Below are 20,820 nucleotides of genomic sequence, written 5' to 3'. Positions count from 1 at the left end.
GAGAAGCCACTGCAATGAGAAGCCCGCGCACTGCAACGAAGAGTAGCCTCCGCTCGCCGCAACTAGAGAAAGCCTGTGCGCAGCAACGAAGACCCAATGCAGCCAATAAATAAATTAATTAATTAATTTAAAAAGATTATTTAAAAAATAATAAATATTTTTTTAAAATGTCAGGGGCCTGCATGGTTCCCCAAATGGTCACAGTGCCCTTTCTCTGGGCCAACCCAGATTACTTTCCAGCTATTTCCGGCCTGCGATTGGGATTCCAAGCTGTAAGTGTTCCCAGGGGAAAAGCCCAGTTTAAAAATTATTTTTGGGAATTCCCTGGCAGTCCAGTGCTTAGGATTCCACGTTTTCACGGCCATGGGTGCAGGCTCAATCCCTGGTCAGGGAATTATGATCCCGCAAGCTGTGCGGCCAAAAGAAAAATTATTTTCAAAGAGCTGTGTTTCCAAGGCCAGTCTGGGCCATCTACTAGATTTTCTGTAGTCTAGTAGATGGCCCAGAGCAATAACACTTTCAATGAACCGGAACAGACGGAGCCCCTGAAGGCCATCACCATCCCTGAGCACTCAGGAACCTCATGGTGTGCTAAAATGTACCTCGGGTTTCTTTTTTTTTTTTTTTTTTCCTCGGGTTTCTTTTAATCGGGGATGGTAAGACATACAGACTCGGAAGTGAAGGAAGACATTTATACTCACGGGTCTCTGGAATGGGAGGCAGGGCACACCACATGGGGCCACACAGGGAAGCACTAGGTTGGTGAGGAGGCAAAAGAGGGGAGGGAAGGTGTGGCCCAGAGCCTTCACTGGGGTTTCCGCAGGAAAGAATGGGCAAGGCAGAGCAGGCACGCTGAGTAAGCTGAGAATCATGTGTTTGAATAATTTCAGCAGGCTGCAGGTTATCAGGTTATGGTTGGTCTCTAGTTGTCCCATACCTGGCGCTGGGGTGATGTAGGGCAGGGAAACATTGGTGTGGGGTGTGAGTCTCATAAAGGAGACAGCTGGGAGTGTGGGCTCTGGATTGGTTGGTTTGTGCCAAAGCCTCGCTCTAAGGTCCTTTGCTGCCTCCAGGATTGCCTTTTGGATTTAGCCTCGCTTGACTCAAAAGCTGGCAGGAGGAACCGGGAGACCCCAAGCCCTGAACAGAAGCAGAAGCTCCCTGAGTCCCCCAGGGAAATGTTACCTGAGGAGGTCAGGGGCTTGGGGTCCTGAGAGCAAAATGAACGAGGTGCCGGAGGGGGCCTGAGGAGGTGGGCAGCAGGGGCTGCGGGTGACAGGCCTGTGCCCAGCACAGAGAGGCCTTGGCACCACCTGCTCCTGTCTGACTCCTGCCCTGTACTCAACTTTTTTCCCACGTGGACCGGAGTCCCTTGAAGGCAGGGTTTGTGGTGTTTCCATCTTGCCTCTCTCAGGGCCGCCCCCCCATACTCCATCCTAGGGACCCCACAGCCCACAAGTCCAAGCACTGTCCCCACCTCCATCCCACTCTTCCTCTGCCCTTCTGGTCTTCCAGGCCTATCCCGAGCTGACCCCAGAGTCCGTCACCCTGCCCCAGGGCGGCCCCGGTGCCCCTCAGCTCCTGGCCCTGCTGTACGCTGTGCAGCCTCCGGATGAGCTATCTGCCAAGAGTCGGCTGTCTCTCCGGGCGCCTCGTGCTCCCCTGTGGCTTCAGCATGTGGCCACATGGACCCTTCCTTCCCTCTCCTGTCACCTTCTCCTGATGTCTCTCTGGCCTCCACCCCTGCAAAACCCACCTGCCCGCACTGGTGCAAACACACCACCCCAGAGCCCTGAGTGCAAGCCCCTCTGCTCCCTGAGACCCCTGCCCTCACTCTCTCCCTACCTCGCTGGCTCTCCCTCCTCAGGCGTCACCTGCACACCCACTGCCCTGGTCACTAAGCTCTCCCTGTCCGCGCCTACTGACAGGTCTCACTCAGGGGATCCACCGCCTCTTCGGCTAATTCCAGGGATCCTCTCTGGAAGGACCCCTCCCACTTCTCCAGAAGCCCCCTGCCCGAAAGATGTGCCCTACTGGAGACTCCCTTTCTGGTAGGCTTGCCCGCCCACTCGACGGCCCCGCGGCGGGAGAGCAGCATCCCCGCCAGACCACCGGAGCCTCTGCGCACTGCGGGACCAACCACCTCAGTTCGCCTGCGCTGAGGCCCCGGCGCGAGGGAGGGGCCACTGGCGCCCGCGAGAGGACTACAAGTCCCGGCGTGCCTTGCGGTGGCGGCCGCCGCTCCTGGCCGGAAGGTTAAGGGTTCTCGGCCCCACCCCGGAAGATAAGGCGGCTCTCAAGGGCCGCGTCTCCTCTTTCGGCAGTGCCCGGCAGCAGGTAGGACGTGTTGGTGCCGCCTGGTGCCATCCGGTGCCATCAGGCGCCATGCGGCGCCCTACGGCCCGTGAGGGACCCCAGCCGGCTCTGCAGAAGGCGCCAGGTCGCACGGCCGGGGAGGGGGGCGCGAAGAGTGCCGAGACCTGGAGGGAGGAGCCGGGGGAGCGGGAGCCCTGAAGTCGGGGTGGTGGGGGTGCCTGGGCCGCCCGGCCGCTGACCATGAGCCACCCCCAGACCGCCGCGATGGGTCGCGTGATCCGTGGGCAGAGGAAGGGCGCCGGCTCCGTGTTCCGCGCGCATGTGAAGCACCGAAAGGGCGCCGCGCGTCTGCGCGCCGTGGACTTCGCCGAGCGACACGGCTACATCAAGGGCATCGTGAAGGTTCGGGGCGCGGGCTGGGGCGGGTGGGGGTGTGGGGCGCCCGGCGGGACCCACGCCACTCAAGCCGCCTCGACCCGCAGGACATCATCCACGACCCGGGCCGCGGCGCGCCCCTTGCCAAGGTGGTCTTCCGGGATCCGTACCGTTTTAAGAAGCGGACGGAGTTGTTCATCGCCGCCGAGGGCATCCACACTGGCCAGTTCGTGTACTGCGGCAAGAAGGGTGAGTGTCGCGCCTAGATGGAAGGTGGCGGTGGGGAGGAACCTGCGGTTCCTTGAGGTTTACGCCTTGGGTCGGGGGAGGAACACTGAGGCAGCAGACCTGCTTGGCCACGCATACTCGGTGGGTGCCTGGAGAACTGTAGGAGGAGGCTGGCTGTGGAGTGCTGCGCTGGCTTTGTTTTTGGCAAGCAGTGGTTAGGACACCACCTTACGCTGTTGACTGCCGGCTGCTGCTGCTTCCCCTTGCAGCCCAGCTCAACATCGGCAATGTGCTCCCGGTGGGCACCATGCCCGAGGGCACCATCGTGTGTTGTCTGGAGGAGAAACCTGGTGACCGGGGCAAGCTGGCCAGGGCCTCTGGGAACTATGCGACTGTCATCTCCCACAACCCTGAGACAAAGAAGACCAGAGTGAAGCTGCCCTCGGGCTCTAAGAAGGTCATCTCTTCCGCCAACAGGGCTGTGGTCGGTGAGTGGAAGGTGTCGGTTGAACGCTGTGGGTCTCCTGTGGACAGCCAGCAGCTAGATAGGGACCTGGAACCCAGCTGCCTGCTTCACTGAAGTGTGGGCTGTGTAAGCTTGAGCACAGCTCTAAAGTGGGCATAGCAGTTCTTACTTAACTGCTGGTTGGGTATTGAATGAGACCGAACCCGCTGAGACTCTTAAGGCAGACTCGTCTGCGCTTGGGGATAACCTGGACTTATGTGATCCCTGCCCGTTAACATCCTACCAAGATATGTGTGATTTCCTTAAAGGCACCCAGGAAAAAAGCACATGAACCCAAGTTTGTTTAGTTTGGTTTTTGTCAACATCTTTGAATCCATGTGGCAAAGCCAGTCTTGCATGGGGGAGGCTCTTGAGGATGTGCTCACAGGATAAACAAAACAATGGCAGAGAAGTGGCAGGCTGGGTCAGCTGTCCTGTTTGGGGTGGGGAGGTGCTTGCAGGAGTGCAGTGTCAGACCCTGCAAAGGGGACGACTTCCTGGAGAACCGTGGATCAAGGCAGGCATTCCAGACGATGTGAATAAAGCCCTGGCTTAACGACCCTGCAGCGCCTGAAGAAACTTGTCGGCTGATAGGCTGCAAGGGCACTTGGTGCTTGGTGATGGTTTCGAGGCATTTCTGAGGTTCCTGGGAACGTGTGATGCTGTATGACACACGGGGGTGGGACACTGGCACGGACCAAGCAGGGGATGCTCTGCCTGATGGGAAGGTCCCCCAGTGCTGGGCAGGGTGTGATACATCTCCCTGAGGTCCCTGGTCTCCAACAGGTGTGGTGGCTGGAGGTGGCCGCATTGACAAGCCCATTCTGAAGGCTGGCCGTGCCTACCACAAGTATAAGGCAAAGAGGAATTGTTGGCCACGTGTGCGGGGTGTGGCCATGAATGTAAGTGGCCCAGAAATGGACAGTGGTGGGGGTATTCAGTGTACTGGGGCTGTGAGATGGGGTGGACAGGCTCCTTCCTGTAGTGTTCCCTCTTCTCTGTGGTGGGGGATTTGTACTGTGAGGCTCTCGGTGATGGTTTGTAAGCACAGGCTGGTTGATTATACCCTTCCCCAAGCCCTCCTAAGGCAGGTCGGGGCCACACCCAACACCACTTCCCTCTTCTCGCAGCCTGTGGAGCATCCCTTCGGAGGTGGCAACCACCAGCACATCGGCAAACCCTCTACCATCCGCAGAGATGCCCCTGCTGGCCGGAAAGTGGGTCTCATTGCTGCCCGCCGGACTGGGCGTCTCCGGGGAACCAAGACTGTGCAGGAGAAAGAGAATTAGGGCTGGAGGCTCAATAAAGTTTGTCTTTTTCACAGCTGAGCTGCGCTTTTCCATGGTTTCAGAGGGAAGGGTCCCTGCTGGGAGGAGTGCCTTGGTGTTCCACATAGGGAGGAAGGAGGAAGATGAAGTAGTTGCACTAGTGAACAGTGGAAGCTTTGGACAGAGAAGGTGGGGCTGCTGGGTTGCTTCACATCTTGACTCCTGGAATCCCCCACCACCTGCACGTGGAGCAGAGAAGCCCACTCACAAGGAGTGTAGCCCCCAGACCTCTGTTCACTAACTTTTCTTGAGCACTTGGAGAATCTGGATGAGGGTTTGGGTGCTGTTGGGTGAGAGAGTGGTGTCCCTGGAGCCACAGGCTGGAGAGCAGGGGTGCTGCCTTGCAATGGAAGGACCAGACTAGTTTCTCAACAGATGGGCTTCCTTTTTGGCAATAGCGCACTAGCACCTTGTCCCAGACTAAATGATAGACTGGTCAAAGCTGATAGAGCCAGGGCAGACTGGGCACCAGAATGGGAGTGGAGGCCCATCAGTGCCTCAGGACCAGGACACTTGCTTCCCAGAGGCCAGCCAGAGCCTCCTGCCCCTAGTGGTACCCCTTGTGAGCTGATGTGAAAGCAGGAGCTGCAAGCCAGTGTGCCTAACTGACCACTGGAGTGAGTGGTAGGCCGATTGGGACAGCAAGGGTGGATGGCAGGCTGAGGTGGGATGCACCTTTACAGAGTGGGCACAAGGGCACTGGCTGGAGTCTCTGGCAGCCACCTTCCTGAGTCTCACGCATGAGAACTGGTCCCCTTGGCTGTTCCGGGAGACTGGCAGGGTTCCTCCTGGGTAGTAGGGCCTCACTGGTTGCCAGGTGGCTACTTGTTTTCATGGTTCATACCTGTCTCTAGTGTGAACCTCAGTTCTAGTCTTGCCTTCCTGGGGCCCCGAGTGTCCTATGCCACCCACGCCTAGACAGTGACCCAGTAGGGCTAGGACCTCGGTCATGAGAGGAGGGCAATGGTTCCTTCTGAAGGAAAGGGTACTGGACATGTTTGCCTGAACCATAACCTGCTTGCAGTATTGCTCCCTTCTGGGTAAAGTGGCCTGGGGCTTTGTCCAGGGGACTGGCCAACAGGGAGAGTTTGCTCCAGGAGCATTCGGGCACTCAGACCCTGAGTGGACACTGGACCCCATTTATACCCTAGAGCACGGGCTCTAGGCATGCGGGGTTCAGGAGTTGGGGCTGGGGGCAGTGGGTTAAACTAAAACGGGCTGCTTTGACCAGTAAGTATCCTCTTCACATGGCCCTGAGAAAAGGCGTGGCTTTCTGCCTTTAGCTGCAAAGGAAAGGGCCTGCCTGAACTTTTGTTGGTTGCAGTGCCTTGAGTTTCACTGAAAAGGAGAATTACTGGAAATCTGCTGGTCACCAAAGCCTCCGCCTTGCCTTCGCTGCGAAGCCTGGGGGTCGTGGTTCCAGACTGCCACCTGGTGGCAGCGTTCCCGATCTACGATGCAGCTTCTACTTTCCTCGAGGCGGCCGACCACCGAGACGCGGCGTCCGTTTCCCAGAGCGACCCTAAGGCGTCTTCCGCCGGGATCCGGGAGGAGGGCACGTCACTTCCGGTCGGGTTTCGGTCGGCTGGGCAGGAGCAGCAGGCGGGGCCTGGTCATGCAGGCTGCTGTTGGGCGGCGCTGAGGTGAGTGTGGGTCGGTGGGGGTGGGGGCGGGGGCGGGGGCAGCGGCGGCTGGGCCTCCCGGGAGCCGAGCGCGGACCCTCCCTTCGACACCGAGAGCTCCCGCCCCGGGTCCCACTGCAAGACCCCGAACCCTACTGTTCTCCCCCGGTCGGGGTCGTTGCTTGCCAGGCCCCTCTCCCGCCGCGGAGTCTCCGTCACCGGTCCCAAGCCCGCCCTGGGGTCTCTCCACCGGACTCCCCTCCCGGGTCGCCCCAAGGGGCTGCTTCCGCGGCGCGAGATGCCGCCGGTAACCAGGCGCCGCGCGCGCCGGCCTCGCACTGTTGTGCTCCCCTCTCCCCCTCCGCCCCCAACTCGTTCCGCCCCCGGTACCCTCCTCGCGGGTCTCCAGCTCGGGGGGTTCATGCCCGTGCACACTCCCGTCACCTCCAGCGTCAGCCCGCCTCCGCATTTCCCCCGCGGCCCTGCGGGTCCCGCCCCCCGCCCCACCGGACGTATCTCCCTTCCTTCCCACCCTTCTGCTTCTGGCCCACGGAAGCCTTTCTCCCAGCAGCCAAATTTTTGTTTCTCTTTCTAGAGGCTTTTATTCAAGGTCTGAAACCTTTTTATTTGCCCCATTGTTTTGTGCTTTTAAAATGTAGCATTAAAAAATCCTTTTCGTTAAAACTTAAGTACAGAGAATGGATTAGCAAACGTCAGGGACTGGGATTGCCAGTTCTCTTTTTGCTAGTTTTTTCAAACCCACCCACTCCCCCGCCCTTTTTTTTTGTAATTTAAGGAAACTGTTAAAAACCCTGGCGGTCCAGTGGCTAAGACTCTGCACTTCCAATGCAGGGGGCCTGGGTTTGACCCCTGGTCGGGGAACCAGATCCCACATGCCGCAACTAAGAGTTCGCATGCCGCAACTAAGACCCGTAGCAGTTTAAATTTAAAAAAAAAATCTACTTAGCAAATTTCAAAGTATATAATACAGTATTGTTGATTATAGTTACCTGGCTGTTAATTAACTCTCCAGAACTTATTCATCTTGCATAACTGAATGTTTGTACTCTGACCAACATGTCCATTTTCATTAATCCCCAAACGCTGGCGACCACCATTCTACTCCTTGAGTCTATGATTTGGACTGTTTTAGATACCACGTATAAGTGAGATCATGCAGCGTTTGTCTTTCTGTGTCTGGCTTATTTCACCTAGTATAATGCTCTCCAGGTTCATCCATGTTGTTGCCAATGGCAGGAATTCCTTTTTTTATGACTGAATAATATTCCATTGTATATATATGCCACATTTTTTTTCCTTGTTTTTTATTTATTTATTTTTGGCCACATTTACTTTATCCTTTCATCCATGGACAGACATTTAGGTTGTTTCCATGCCTTAGCTATTGTGAATAATGCTGCAGTGAACACGGGAGTGCAGATCTCACTTTGAGCTCCAGATTTCATTTCCTTTGGATATATACTGAGAAGTAGGATTGTTGGATCATATGGTGGTTCTACTTACAATTTTTTGAGAAACCTTCGTACTGTTTTTCATAGTTGATGCACCAATTTACATTTCCACCAACAGTGTGTAAGGGTTCCCTTTTCTCCAAATCCTCACCAATGCTTATCTTTTGCTTTTTTCTTTTAAAAGGTAAAGGATGTTCTTTTTTAAAAAAATAATTTATTTTTGGCTGCATTGGGTCTTCATTGCCGCACACGGGCTTTCTCTAGTTGCGGCAAGCGGTGGCTTCTCTTGTTGTGGAACACGGGCTCTATAGGCGCGCGGGCTTCAGTAGTGTGGCACTCGGGCTCAGTAGTTGTGGCTCACGGGCTCAGTAGTTGTGGCGCATGGGCTTAGTTCCTCCGTGGCATGTGGGATCTTCTCAGACCAGGGATCGAACCCATGTCCCTTGCATTGGCAGGTGGATTCTTAACCACTGTGCCACCAGGAAAGTTCCTCTTTTGCTTTTTGAGAGTAGCCATTCTAACAAGTGTGAAGTGGTATCTCCTTGTGTTTTTTTTTTTAATTAATTAATTTTATTTATTTTTGGCTGCATTGGGTCTTTGTTGTGGTGTGCAGGCTTCTCATTGCAGTGGCTTCTCTTGTTGCATGCAGAGCACAGGCTCTAGGCACGTGGGCTTCAGTAGTTGTGGCTTGCAGGCTCTAGAGCACAGGCTCAGTAGTTGTGGCGCATGGGCTTAGTTGCTCCATGGCATGTGGGATCTTTCCGGACCAGGGCTCGAACCCGTGTCCCCTGCTTTGGCAGGCGTATTCTTAACCACTGCGCCACCAGGGAAGCCCCTCCTTGTGGGTTTTTTTAAAATTAATTAATTTATTCATTTATTTAATTTTTGGCTGCATTGGGTCTTCGCTTGCACATGGATTTTCTCTAGTTGCTGAGAGTGGGGGCTACTCTTTGTTGCGGTGCGCGTGCTTCTCATTGTGGTGGCTTCTCTTGTTGCAGAGCACGGGCTCTAGGCATGCGGGCTTCAGTAGTTGTGGCATGCCGGCTGTAGAGCGCAGGCTCAGTAGTTGTGGCGCACGGGCTTAGTTGCTCCATGGCATGTGGGATCTTCCTGGACCAGGGCTCGAACCTGTGTCCCCTGCATTGACCGGCGGATTCTTAACCACTGTGCCACCAGGGAAGCCCTCTCCTTGTGGTTTTGATTTGCAGTTCCCTGATGATGAGTGATGTTGAGCACCTGAGCATGTAGCTGTTGGTCATTTGTATGTCTTTTTTGGAGAAATGTCTATTCAGGTGCTTTGCCCACTTTTAAGTTGGGTTATATGGTTTTTTTGCTATTGAGTTGTGTGAGTTCCATATATATTTTGGATCTTAACCCCTATCAGATATGTTGTTTGCATGTATTTTCTCCCATCTCTTAGATGCCAGAAAAATAACTCTGTTGATTGTTATTTTGCTGTCAGCATGTTTTCTTATACCTCTACACACTTAATAGTGTTTCTGTATTTTAAAATCTACTTACGTATCATACTGTTGATATTCTACACTTACCAGTTTTACTCAGTCTTATAACTTGTGTTCTGTCTCCTCTGTGACAATGATGTGTTCATTCCTTTCAACCATTGTGACCTTCCCTGTTCCCTGATGATGAGTATTGAGGTTGTTCCCTTTTTTGCTTGTACACAGACATGCAGGAACATCCTTGTGTGTCTTTTGTGCATTGGCAAGAGTTTTTATAGGGCGCGTACCTAGAATTAGGTTTCCTGACCCAGGGGTTTGCAGAGTTTCAGCTCTACCAGGTGGTGCCTGATCGATTTCCAGAGTGACTACCAGACTACCTACGGGACTCTGAGAGTCCATGTTTCTCATGTTTTCAGCGGACCACCAGGGAATTCCCTTTTAAATTTTTGATGGTTTGTTTCTTTTTGTTTTGTATATTTAAATATATGCTGTATATCTTTTATTACATATGTTTGAAAATATTTTTTTTCACCTTGCAGTTTGCTTTTAAGTTTTTAAAAATACTTCTTTACTTATTTGGCGGCGCCAGGTCTTAGTTGTGGCACTCGGGATCTTCGTTGCCACCTGCGGGATCTTTAGTTGCGGCATTCGAACTGTTAGTTGTGGCATGTGGGATCTAGTTCCCTGACCAGGGATTGAACCCAGACCCCCTGCACTGGGAGCGTGGAGTCTCAGCCACTGGACCACCAGGGAAGTCCCAGTTTGCTTCTAATTTTGTGGTGTCTTGTACAGAAGGTTTTTTTGATGGAGTAAAATTAAGCAACTTTTCCTTTATGGATGGTGTGTTTTCTGTATTATTTCCTTATAATAGCTGTAAACATTTTAAAGAAACATTTAGGCCTTCAGCCTGTCTGAAATATATTTTTTTGTGCCATGGAAGGCAGGATCTAATTTTACTTCCCTGTGGAAATTCAGTTGTGCCAGCTTCATTTATTGAATGGTGCATTGCTCTTAACATTGCAAGTATGTCATTAATATATGCGTGGATCTGTTCCATTATCCTCTTTCCTGTGCTCTTACAATCAGCCCTCTGTATCTGTGGGTTCTGCATCTGTGGATTCAACCAACTGAGGATTGAAAGTGTTGGAGGAAAAAAAATTGCAGAAAGTTCCAAAAAGTAAAACTTGGATTTGCTACACCTAGCAACTTTGTATAAATTTTTATTTATTTATTTGTTTATTTGTTTATTTATGGCTGCGTTGGGTTTTCGTTGTTGCGCGCGGGCCTTCTCTAGTTGCGGTGAGTGGGAGCTACTCTTCATTGTGGTGCTCAGGCTTCTCGTTGCGGTGGCTTCTCTGTGTTGCGGAGCACAGGCTCTAGGCATGCGAGCTTCAGTAGTTGTGGCACGCGGGCTTTAGAGCGCAGGCTCAGTAGTTGTGGCACATAGGCTTAGTTGCTCCGTGGCATGTGGGATCTTCCCTGACCAGGGCTCGAATCCATGTCCCCTACATCAGCAGGTGGATTCCTAACCACTGCGCCACCAGGGAAGACCCACCTGGCAAGTCTTTACATAGTATTTCCATTGTATCTACAACTGTTTACATAGCATCTACATTGTGTTAAGTATTGTAAGTAATCTAGAGATGATTTAAAGTATACGGGGGATGTGTATGTGTGTGGGTTATATGCAAATACTATGCCATTTTATATAAAGGAGTTGAATATTTTTAGATTTTGGTATCCTATTGGGGTCCTGGAATCAATTCTGCATGGACACCTAGGGACAGCTGTATCTCACTTTTATTACCACAGCCTTATAATAAGACTTGATATCTGGTAGGGCATGGCTCTGCCTTAGTTCTTCTTTGGCATTGCCTTGGTTAATCTTAGATCATTACTCTTGTGATATTTAGAGTCATTTTGGTCAGATATCATGATATGTCCCGTTGCAGTTTTGCTTATACAGAATTAATAGATTCATTTGGGGAGAACTGACATTTTTGTGATATTGAGCCCTCCTGTTTATGAACGTTGTCTTTTTCTCCATAGGTTTTGTTTTTTTATGTGTGTGTCCTTCAATGAAGTTTTATCATCTTGTCCATAAAGTTACATTTGTTTTGTTAGATTTCGTAGGTGCTGTATAGTTTTTGTAGCTGTTAGGAATGCTGTTTTTTTGGTTGCTGATTGTTAGTATATGGGAGTAATATTAATTAGTCTATTGATCTTGTATATGGCAATCCTGTTGAACTTTTATCATCCCAACACTAGGTTGATACTCTCGGATTTTCTATGTAGGTTGTCTTTTTTCTTCTTCTTCTTTTTTATTTTGGTTGCGTGGTGGCATGTGCAATCTTAGTTCCCCAACCTGGGATCTAAACCCGTGTCCCTTGCAGTGGGAGCACGGAGTCCTAACCACGGAACTGTAGCTTCTATTTCTTTTTCTGTGACTTAATGCATTGGCTAGGGTCTTTGGTACACTGTTACATAGCAGCTGGGTGAGGGAGCAAGCATCTGCCTCTTGTCGCTGACTAATGCTAATGCTTCTGTTGTGTTCCCTTAGCGTTGTTATGAAACAGACTTGAGTGCTAGGAGTGCCAGGGTCTTGGCCTGCACTCTGAGAACCACCACTCTTAATGTGTGGTATGTAGAGTTGTGTTCCCTTTTTTGTTCTTAATAGTATTTCCTTTCCCACCTTTTCCCCTTCCCCACATTGGACTTGCCAGACATTTGTGTATTTTATTAGCATTTTCAAAGAACCAAGTTTGAGATTATTTTCTGTTTCTTTAAACTGTGTTTATTTTTTTTCATCTTCTTTCCTTGAATTGCTTTCTTATTCTGTGCCTGGTTTCTTGTTGAACGCTTAGATTATTATTTCAATCTCTTTGTTAAAATAAATGCATTAAGGTTTCCCTTAGGTAGTCTCTGTTTCCATTTCCACCTTAATTTCCATTTCTATGTTTTTCTTGAAGGGGGGGTTCTTTTTTAAATCAGATATTTCTAGTGGAACAACAATATGAAAGTTTGCCAAATGATATCAGCCTTTGGAACTTTTTGTGTTTTTTATATATATATGTATATATATACACACACACATATATATATGTACACACATATATGTATGTATATATATACACACACATTTTTTAAGATTTGTTTATTATTATTATTATTTTTTTTTTGTGGTATGCGGGCCTCTCACTGCCGCGGCCTCCCATGTTGTGGAGCACAGGCTCCGGATGCGCAGGCTCAGCGGCCGTGGCTCGCAGGCTCAGCGGCCGTGGCTCACGGGCCCAGCTGCTCTGCAGCATGTGGGATCTTCCTGGACTGGGGCAAGAACCCGTGTCCCCTGCATCGGCAGACGGACTCTCAACCACTGCGCCACCAGGGAAGCCCATATTTTTTATTATTTATTTTATTTTATTTATTTTTGGGTGCGTTTGGTCTTAGTTGTGGCACGTGGGATCTTTTGTTGTGGTGTGCGGGCTCTTTGTTGTGGCGTGTGGGCTTCTCTCTACTTGTGGTGTGTGGGTTTTGTCTTCTAGTTGTGGCGCGCAGGCTCCAGGGCGTGTGGACTAAGAAGTTGTGGCACGCGGGCTTAATTGCCCCGTGGCATGTGGGATCTTAGTTCTCCGAGCAGTGATCAAACCCACATCCCCTGCATTGGAAGGCAGATTCTTTACCACTGGCCCACCAGGGAAGTCCCTGGAATATTTTGAAACTTTCTTTTTTGCCTGGTGTGTGTTGTTTCTTACAATTTCAGTGTACATTTTGAAAAAGTGTATTCTCTGTGCTTTAAGTAAGTATCCTCTATTTGATCCACTCATTTCTGAGGGAAGTGTGTTAAAATCTCTCATTCCAGGGGAGGGTTTGCACGTTTCTCTTTGGCACTGCACTTAGCTTTGGCTTTCTACGCTTCAAGGATTTGTTTGTAGATACACATGTTTGTAATTACAGCTTTTGGTGGATTTTTCGTTTTATTAATTCCCGGTGTCTGCTTTTGTTCCTAATAATGATTTTTGCTTTCAGTCTTGTTTTGATTGGTATAAACATCGCTAAGGCACATGCAGCAAAGCATGTTCAGCTCGCAAACACCGTGCTAAGGAGAAGAAGGCAGCACGGAGTGCAGAAGGCATAGCCCCTCTGACAGAGTCTGCAGGGCGCTGATCTGTGCTGCCAGGAGCCCGGCAGAGGCTCTCCTGGGAGGCCGGCAAGTAGGCAGAGCCTGCAGCGGCGGCAGGGCTGCCAGGGCCTGGTTCTGTGGGCCGGGCCCCTCGAGCTGTGTGTTCGGGTTGTCAACTCTGCTGTATAAACGTCATACTCCAATAAAGAGCTTTAAAGATACAGAAAAGGTAAATATAGCTATTATAGCTTTATTTTAATTAGTGTTTCTTTGGTCTGTCTTATATTTAGCCTTTCTGTGTTATTTTAGATTATATACGTGCATTTTGTGTATCTAATTGGAGAGTCTTGTGCTTCCAGTAGGTGAGCTTAATCCTTTTACTTCTAACTGTTACACATCCATTGGTCTTGTTTTTACTAGTTTTGTATTTTTTGCCTCATCTTTGACTTTGCTTTATGCTTTCTATTGATTTTTTTTTCGTTTAACTCCTTTTTTTTTCCTCAGCCCTTAATGTGTTATCTTTATTCTTTCATGTAAAGTGAATGACTGTCTCCATCCTCCTCTTGAATGAGACTACTTGGTGCCCGGGAGGAGGTGGGGGCAGATGACTTGAAATGTTGTACGTGTCTGCAGGGAGCAGAGTCTGCCCGGAAGGCCAAGCCCTGAGGCTGCGGCTGCAGGAGGGGCCCGGCTGGACCTCCACATGTGCCTCTCTCTTCCCTCAGCACTTGAGTGACTGGCTCCTGCCTCAATCCCCGGGAAGCCCAGGGTACTAGGCGATGGCAGCTTTGCATCTGTCTGCCCTGCCCCAGGTGAGCATCTGTTTTCCCCAGAAGGCGTGAGGTCTTCTCCCAGGGCTTCCCTGTCTGCTTGGCCTCAACAAACATTGTCAGGCGTCTCTGCTGTGGGGTGCTGAGAAGAAGGAGGGTGACCCTGGGAATCCCCCAACCTCCCTGAGTGAGCTGGCTCAGCAGCCAAGGGGTCAGGTCACCCCCTAGGGCCACGCTGAGGGATCAGGCCTGTGATCACCCCTGTGCTGCTTCTCTAGCCCGGGCCCAGCCTGAGCCACGCTTGGGCCTGCAGCAGCTCTTGTTGTTCCAGGCTGAAGTGACCTTCGAGGACGTGGCCGTGCTCCTCTCCAGGGAGGAGTGGGGCCGTTTGGGCCCTGTTCAGAAGGGCCTCTACAGGGATGTGATGCTGGAAACCTACAGGAACCTGGTCTCTCTGGGTGAGGCCCCTTCCTGGGATGCAACTCAGGGAATAGTCCTGGGGGCTCAGGGCTCAGCAGGGGCTGGGCTGGGGGCCTCATCCCCTGGGCCCAGAGGTGGGTGTCACTGACCCTCGTCCCAGGCAGGCCTGGTCTGCACAGAGGAGGGCCCTGGGTGGGGCTGGGTTCGCCAGCACCAGATAAGACTGCCTCCCTGCCCCAGGCCCAATGTAGGTGCATCTCCTGGTGGAGAGAGTCCTCTGTGCTCAGATCTTCATCTTCATGACCACATCCACCTCTCCAGGGAGTTTCCAGACTTCCCATCACCCCCTGTACCTGTGTGTCCTCTCCCCCGCCAGCCCCAGGGTGAGCCCACACTGTGTCCTTGGCATCAATCCCAGGCCCCGTCTCCTTCCCAGGAGCTGGACCTGCAGGCCCCAAGCCAGAGGTGATTACACAGTTGGAGCGAGGGGATGAGCCGTGGGTCCCAGACGTGCAGGGGAGAGAGCGACCGACCATCGATGGCTCAGGTGCGTAGGGGGGCTGACTCCCTGACTCACTTGCTGAACAAGCATGTGTGGGGGTCCACGATATGTAGTGTCAGCCGACTCATGAATTTGGAGGAGGATGCATTATGGCCAGTGCAGTAGCCCTGGGAGTGGCCTCTGCTGAAACCCAGGTCACCTTTGCCAGCCTGGGTGCCACAGTGGGGTGACTCTTTTTTTCTTTTAGTTGAAGTATAGTTGATTTACAATATTCTGTTAGTTTCAGGTGTCCAGTGTAGCGATTCAGTATTTTTACAGATTATATTTCATTTAAAGTTGCTACAAAGTAATGGCTATGTTTACCTGTGCAGCACAGTATATCCTTGTTGCTTATTTATAGGGTGATTCTTGAGCTGAATCTTCTAGGAGGGTAAGAGGGGGCAGTGTTGGTGGAAGAGAAGAGGGGAAGGCACTCGGGTGTGCTGTGAAGGAAGGCCAGGCCCCCAGGACTCCATGGAGCCCTGCTGTCCAGGGCTCATGCCCTCCGAGGGGCGTCAGACCGTCAGGCGGGGCCATAGCGATGGAGAACATCGCTTCGTTTGCTCTCTTCTAAGTTAACCTACTAGATGATTACAGGCTATTATAGGAAAGGGAGGGAGTACGCATCACCCCAGATTTCAGCACCCAAATACAAATGTGTTCCGGTGTGTACGTGCTGTCCATTTTCCAGTGAAGTCTGGTCTGTACCCGCACACAGACATCGCTAGGAATGCAGTGATCTGTGTGCATTGAAGGGTCGCTGGATTTTTCACTGAATGCATTTCTATTTCTGTGCGCATGAGCTGCGGTCACTGCTCTCAGTGGGAGTGCTATGGGGAATGGTGTGCTGTGGGGAATGGTGTCCTCTGGGTTCATTGCCACAGAGAACGCTGATGAGTGACTTTTTGCAGGTGTCTTGCTGATGTCCTAGGAAGGAACTATTGGCTCAAAGAACTTGAATTTCACGTTTGTAAATTTATTTATTCAAATATAAATACTTACAGAAATGGGACAGACCCTATTTACAGCTCAGTCGATTTTTACGAAAATCCATCATCCAGATCAAAATAGAGAACATATCTAGTTCCCTGGGAGCCCACAGGTCCTCCTCCGTCATTTCTCACTGCTCCCCACCGGCCCTTCTGTCTGACTCCTATGGGGCACCTGCATGTGGTGAGCCTGCCATGTTGTATGGAGTTTGTTCAGTCTGTTCGCTGTTCTGTCGTGAACACACCACAAGTATTTTCCATTGTACTTCTGCAGGGCATTTGGTTGTCCCCATTTTGGGGCTGTGTGTGTGTGCATGTCTTGGCTCACAGAGAATGCATTTCTGGTGAGTGTAGTCCTGCAAGTGGAGTCACTGTGTGCCTCGTCAGGGAAGAAAGGGTGGAGACATGGGCCTCAGACTTGAGGGCATCCCGTGTTACATCTTGAGTTTAAGGTGCTGGTGGCTCCCGGCCTCTCAGGCCCCTGGGAAGAGCCCTGGGAATGGGCGTGGCCTGCTAGGGAGGGCTGAGGGACCCAGCCTCTGTGTGCTCTACCCTCCCTTCCTCAGTTGGCATGAGCTCTGCTCTCTGCCCTTCTGGGGAGGCAGCTGGTTTTCCCACCATGGATTTTGGGGTGGATTAGCTATTGTTAGGCAGCCTTACACTCGCTCAGCTTTAATTTCTTTGTCAGATATCCTTCATGAGTTTTGGGACCCCTCCTTGCTCTGGTTTCCATGATGCTATGAAGCTTCCATCTTCTGTCCTTTTGTGATGAGGATAGGTATCCTGCAGTCCCAACCAAGCATGCTCTGTGGGCAGAAGGCAGGCAGGAATGGTGTGGGTGTTAAGAGTTGGGCAGATGCTTGTGCTGCTGCGAGATTGCAGCCCTGGGCGAGGCTTTTAAGCCTCTGGGCTCCAGGCTCTCATGTCTGCAAGACTTTGGAGATGGTGTTTTTGTGACTTTGGAGATGATAGAGATGGTACTTCACAGGTGGTCAGCAGCATCTTTATACCTTCCTTCCAGAGTCAGAACAGGTGACCCTGAGGTGTTCCATTTGTTGTTTCAGCTCATGGGACCAGGACTGAGAATCAGGAGTTGACTTCAAGCGAGATGCTCTATGGGGAAGAACTGGACCGACTCAGGGGGAGTTTTCTCCGGGGACCTGAGCCAGGAGAAGCCTGTGAGCATGTCAGGGAGCCAGAGGGGAGCATGGACGGGCCTGTGGAGCAGAGAGGCCCCAGGCCAGTCACACTGGCCAACAAGGAGAGTGGCCTGGAGTCTGGGGGAAACCTCAGGTTGGGGTCAAGCACTCTCCCTGATCAGAGACCTCACAAATGCGATATATGTGAGCAGAGTTTTGAACAGAGATCGTATCTTAATAACCATAAGCGTGTACACAGGTCCAAAAAAACAAATATGGTGCGTGATTTAGGGGAAGTTTTCACTGCAAATTTAGTTGTTAAAGAAGATCACAAAATTCCTATTGGAAAAAAATTGCATTATTGTGGTTGCTGTGGGAAAGCCTTCAGGTACAGTGCTAACCTTGCCAAGCACCAGCGGCTGCACAGCGAAGAGAAGCCCTACAAGTGCGACGAGTGTGGGAAAGCCTTCCACCAGAGCTGCGAACTCATCAATCATCGCAGGATGCACTCCGGGGAGATCCCCTACCGCTGCGATGAGTGCGGGAAGACGTTCAATCAGAGGCCAAATCTCATGAAGCATCAAAGGATCCACACTGGGGAGAAGCCCTACAAGTGTAGTGAGTGTGGGAAGCACTTCAGTGCCTACTCGTCCCTCATTTATCACCAGAGGATCCACACTGGAGAGAAGCCCTACAAGTGCAACGACTGTGGGAAGGCCTTCAGTGACGGCTCAATCCTCATCCGACATCGTCGGACTCACACTGGAGAGAAGCCATATGAGTGCAAAGAATGTGGCAAAGGCTTTACCCAGAGTTCTAACCTTATTCAACATCAAAGAATTCACACTGGAGAAAAACCCTATAAATGTAATGAATGTGAGAAAGCCTTCATCCAAAAAACCAAGCTTGTTGAACATCAGAGAAGCCACACCGGAGAAAAGCCCTATGAATGTAATGACTGTGGCAAGGTTTTCAGCCAGAGCACCCACCTCATCCAGCATCAGAGGATCCACACAGGAGAGAAACCCTACAAGTGTGGTGAGTGTGGGAAGGCCTTCCACAACAGTTCCAGACTCATCCACCATCAGAGGTCACACCACGGAGAGAAGCCGTACAAATGCACTGATTGCAAGAAAGCCTTCAGCCAGGGCACATACCTCCTGCAGCACCGGAGGATTCACACCGGGGAGAAGCCGTACACGTGCGGCGAGTGTGGCAAGGCCTTCCGGCACAGCTCCAACATGTCCCAGCATCAGAGGATTCACCTCCGGGAAGACTTTTCCCCATGACTAGGGGAGGCCCCTGAGGTCTGCTGTGCACTTCCTGCATGTGACCCACCCAGCCCTTTACCTGCTGTCCACATAGTGTTGTCACAGGTGAAAGAGCATTTCTGTCTAATTAAAAAAAGTCTTAAAACAGAAGCAGTGCATGGTCACTTCAGAGAAATCGAGTGAGAAACGTAAGCAAACAGGAGAAACTCCTGTAGCTTCCCCTTAGACAAAGAGAACTCACCACCACTGCGCCCGGTGTAGGTTTCGTCCAGACACACCAAACAGCATCCTCTAGAGAAGTACTGTGGTGCTTTCTGTGCAGCTCGTTTCCTCAATCCTAGAAAACTCACACTGGAGAGACCTATGTGTTTACATTGTTTTACACATTGTAAATTTAAAAAAATTGGCATATTGTTCATACTTTTCTGTGTCACTTAATAGAATTAATAATTGCTTTTTTTATTGTGGTAAAATAATATACGATGTTACATGTACCATTTAAACCATTTTTGACTGTACAATTCAGTGGCATTAGATACATTCACAATATTGTATAGCTATCAGCAAATCTGTTTCCAAACTGGTTTATCTGAAACAGAAACTCTGCACCCATTAAACAGTAACTCTTCACTCTCCCCCTTTCCATTTTTCTGTCTCAGAGAATTTGCCTATTCTAAGTACGTCATATAAGTGAGGTCATACAACATTTGCCCTTTATGTCCTGGCTTATTTCACTTAGCATAATGTCCTCAAGGTTCATCCGTGTTGTAGCAGGTGTCAGGACAACATTCTTTCTTTACAGCTGAATAATAACTGCACTGTTTGTAGATACCATGTTTTGTTTACCCATCATTTGTTGATAGATTACTTGGGTGTTTCTGCCTGTTGATTATTGTGCATAATGCTGCTATGAACATTGGTATACAGATCTGTACTTGTACTTTCCCTACTTTCAGTACTTTGGGGTATAATCCTAGGAGTAAAACTGCTGGATCATATGGTAATTCTATGTTTAAATTTCTGAAGAATGGCCACACTTTTCCACAATGGCAGTACTATGTTATATCCCCACTAGCAATTCACGAAGTTTCCAGATTCTCTACATTCTTGTCAATACTTGTTATTTTTCCATTATTTTGTTCATAGTCATCCTAATGGGTGTGAAGTGGTAACTCACTGTGGTTTCGTTTTGCATTTCCATGATGACTAATGATATTGAGCATCTTTTCATGTGCTTTTTTTTTTTTTTTAAATGACTTTACAATCTGGCTTCAACCTTTTTTTTTTAAATTTATTTATTTATGTTTGGCTGTGTTGGGTCTTCGTTTCTGTGCGAGGGCTTTCTCTAGTTGCGGCAAGCGGGGGCTACTCTTCATTGCGGTGCGTGGGCCTCTCACTGCTGTGGCCTCTCTTGTTGCAGAGCACAGGCTCCGGACGTGCAAGCTCAGCGGCCATGGCTCACGGGCCCAGTTGCTCCGCGGCATGTGGGATCCTCCCAGACCAGGGCTTGAACCCATGTCCCCTGCATCAGCAGGTGGACTCTCAACCACTGCGCCACCAGGGAAGCCCTCATTTGCTTTTTGACCATTTATTTCTGTGCCTTCTTTGGAGAAATGTCTATTCAAATCCCTTGTCCATTTTTGAATTGGGCTGTTTGTTTTTGTTGTTGAGGTGTAGGAGTTCATGTATTTTGCATAGTAATCCTTTATCAGATATACTACTTGCAAATATTTTCTCATTCAGTGAGTTGTCTGTCTACTCTCTTGATAGTGTCCTTTGATGCGAGAAGGTTTTAATTTTTATGATGTTCAGTTTATCTATTTTTTCTCTTGTTGCCTGTGCTCAGGGTGTCATATCCAGGAACTCATTGCTAAATCCAAGATTATGAAGATTTGCCCCTACATTTTCTAAGGGATTTTATATTTTTAGGTATTATGTTTTAGTCTTTGATCTGTTTTGAGCTAATTTTTATATATGGTATAAGATAAGGGTCCAACTTTAAACTTTTCTGCGTGTGGTTATCCAGTTTTCCCTGTAACATTTTTGGAAGTCTTTTTTTTTTTCCCCCACTGAATGTGTTAGCTTAAGCTGCCATAACAAAATACCACAGACCAGGTGGCTTAAAAACCAGAAATTTATTTCTCACATTTCTGGAGACTGAGAAGTCCAAGATTGGGCTTCCCTGGTGGTGCAGTGATGAATAATCTGCCTGCCAATGCAGAGGACATGGGTTCGAGCCCTGGTCTGGGAAGATCCCACAGGCC

At 50.2% G+C, this 20,820-nt stretch overlaps 2 protein-coding genes across 2 annotated transcripts; both read left to right on the top strand.

Annotated features, from left to right (window-relative positions):
- The first annotated feature begins 2,254 nt into the window (after positions 1 to 2,254).
- Positions 2,255 to 4,747, top strand: RPL8 (ribosomal protein L8). The gene is made up of 6 exons (XM_082675211.1): positions 2,255 to 2,337; positions 2,572 to 2,718; positions 2,799 to 2,940; positions 3,189 to 3,407; positions 4,211 to 4,326; positions 4,555 to 4,747. The coding sequence occupies exons 2-6, from the start codon at positions 2,581 to 2,583 to the stop codon at positions 4,711 to 4,713; spliced, it is 774 nt and encodes a 257-aa protein (XP_082531337.1). The 5' UTR covers positions 2,255 to 2,337; positions 2,572 to 2,580; the 3' UTR covers positions 4,714 to 4,747.
- Positions 4,748 to 6,326: 1,579 nt separating this feature from the next.
- On the top strand, positions 6,327 to 19,445 carry ZNF34 (zinc finger protein 34). The gene is made up of 5 exons (XM_082675077.1): positions 6,327 to 6,395; positions 13,333 to 14,238; positions 14,528 to 14,654; positions 15,053 to 15,163; positions 17,211 to 19,445. Exons 2-5 carry the CDS (start codon positions 14,206 to 14,208, stop codon positions 18,572 to 18,574), a joined length of 1,635 nt encoding a protein of 544 aa, XP_082531203.1. The 5' UTR covers positions 6,327 to 6,395; positions 13,333 to 14,205; the 3' UTR covers positions 18,575 to 19,445.
- The last annotated feature ends 1,375 nt before the right edge of the window (positions 19,446 to 20,820 follow it).

This window comes from Grampus griseus (genome assembly GCF_964374135.1).
Source record: "Grampus griseus genome assembly, chromosome: 17".
Lineage (NCBI taxonomy): Eukaryota > Metazoa > Chordata > Mammalia > Artiodactyla > Delphinidae > Grampus > Grampus griseus.
The sequence above is the reverse complement of the archived record's forward strand: the minus strand, read 5'-3'. Positions and strand labels throughout refer to the sequence as shown.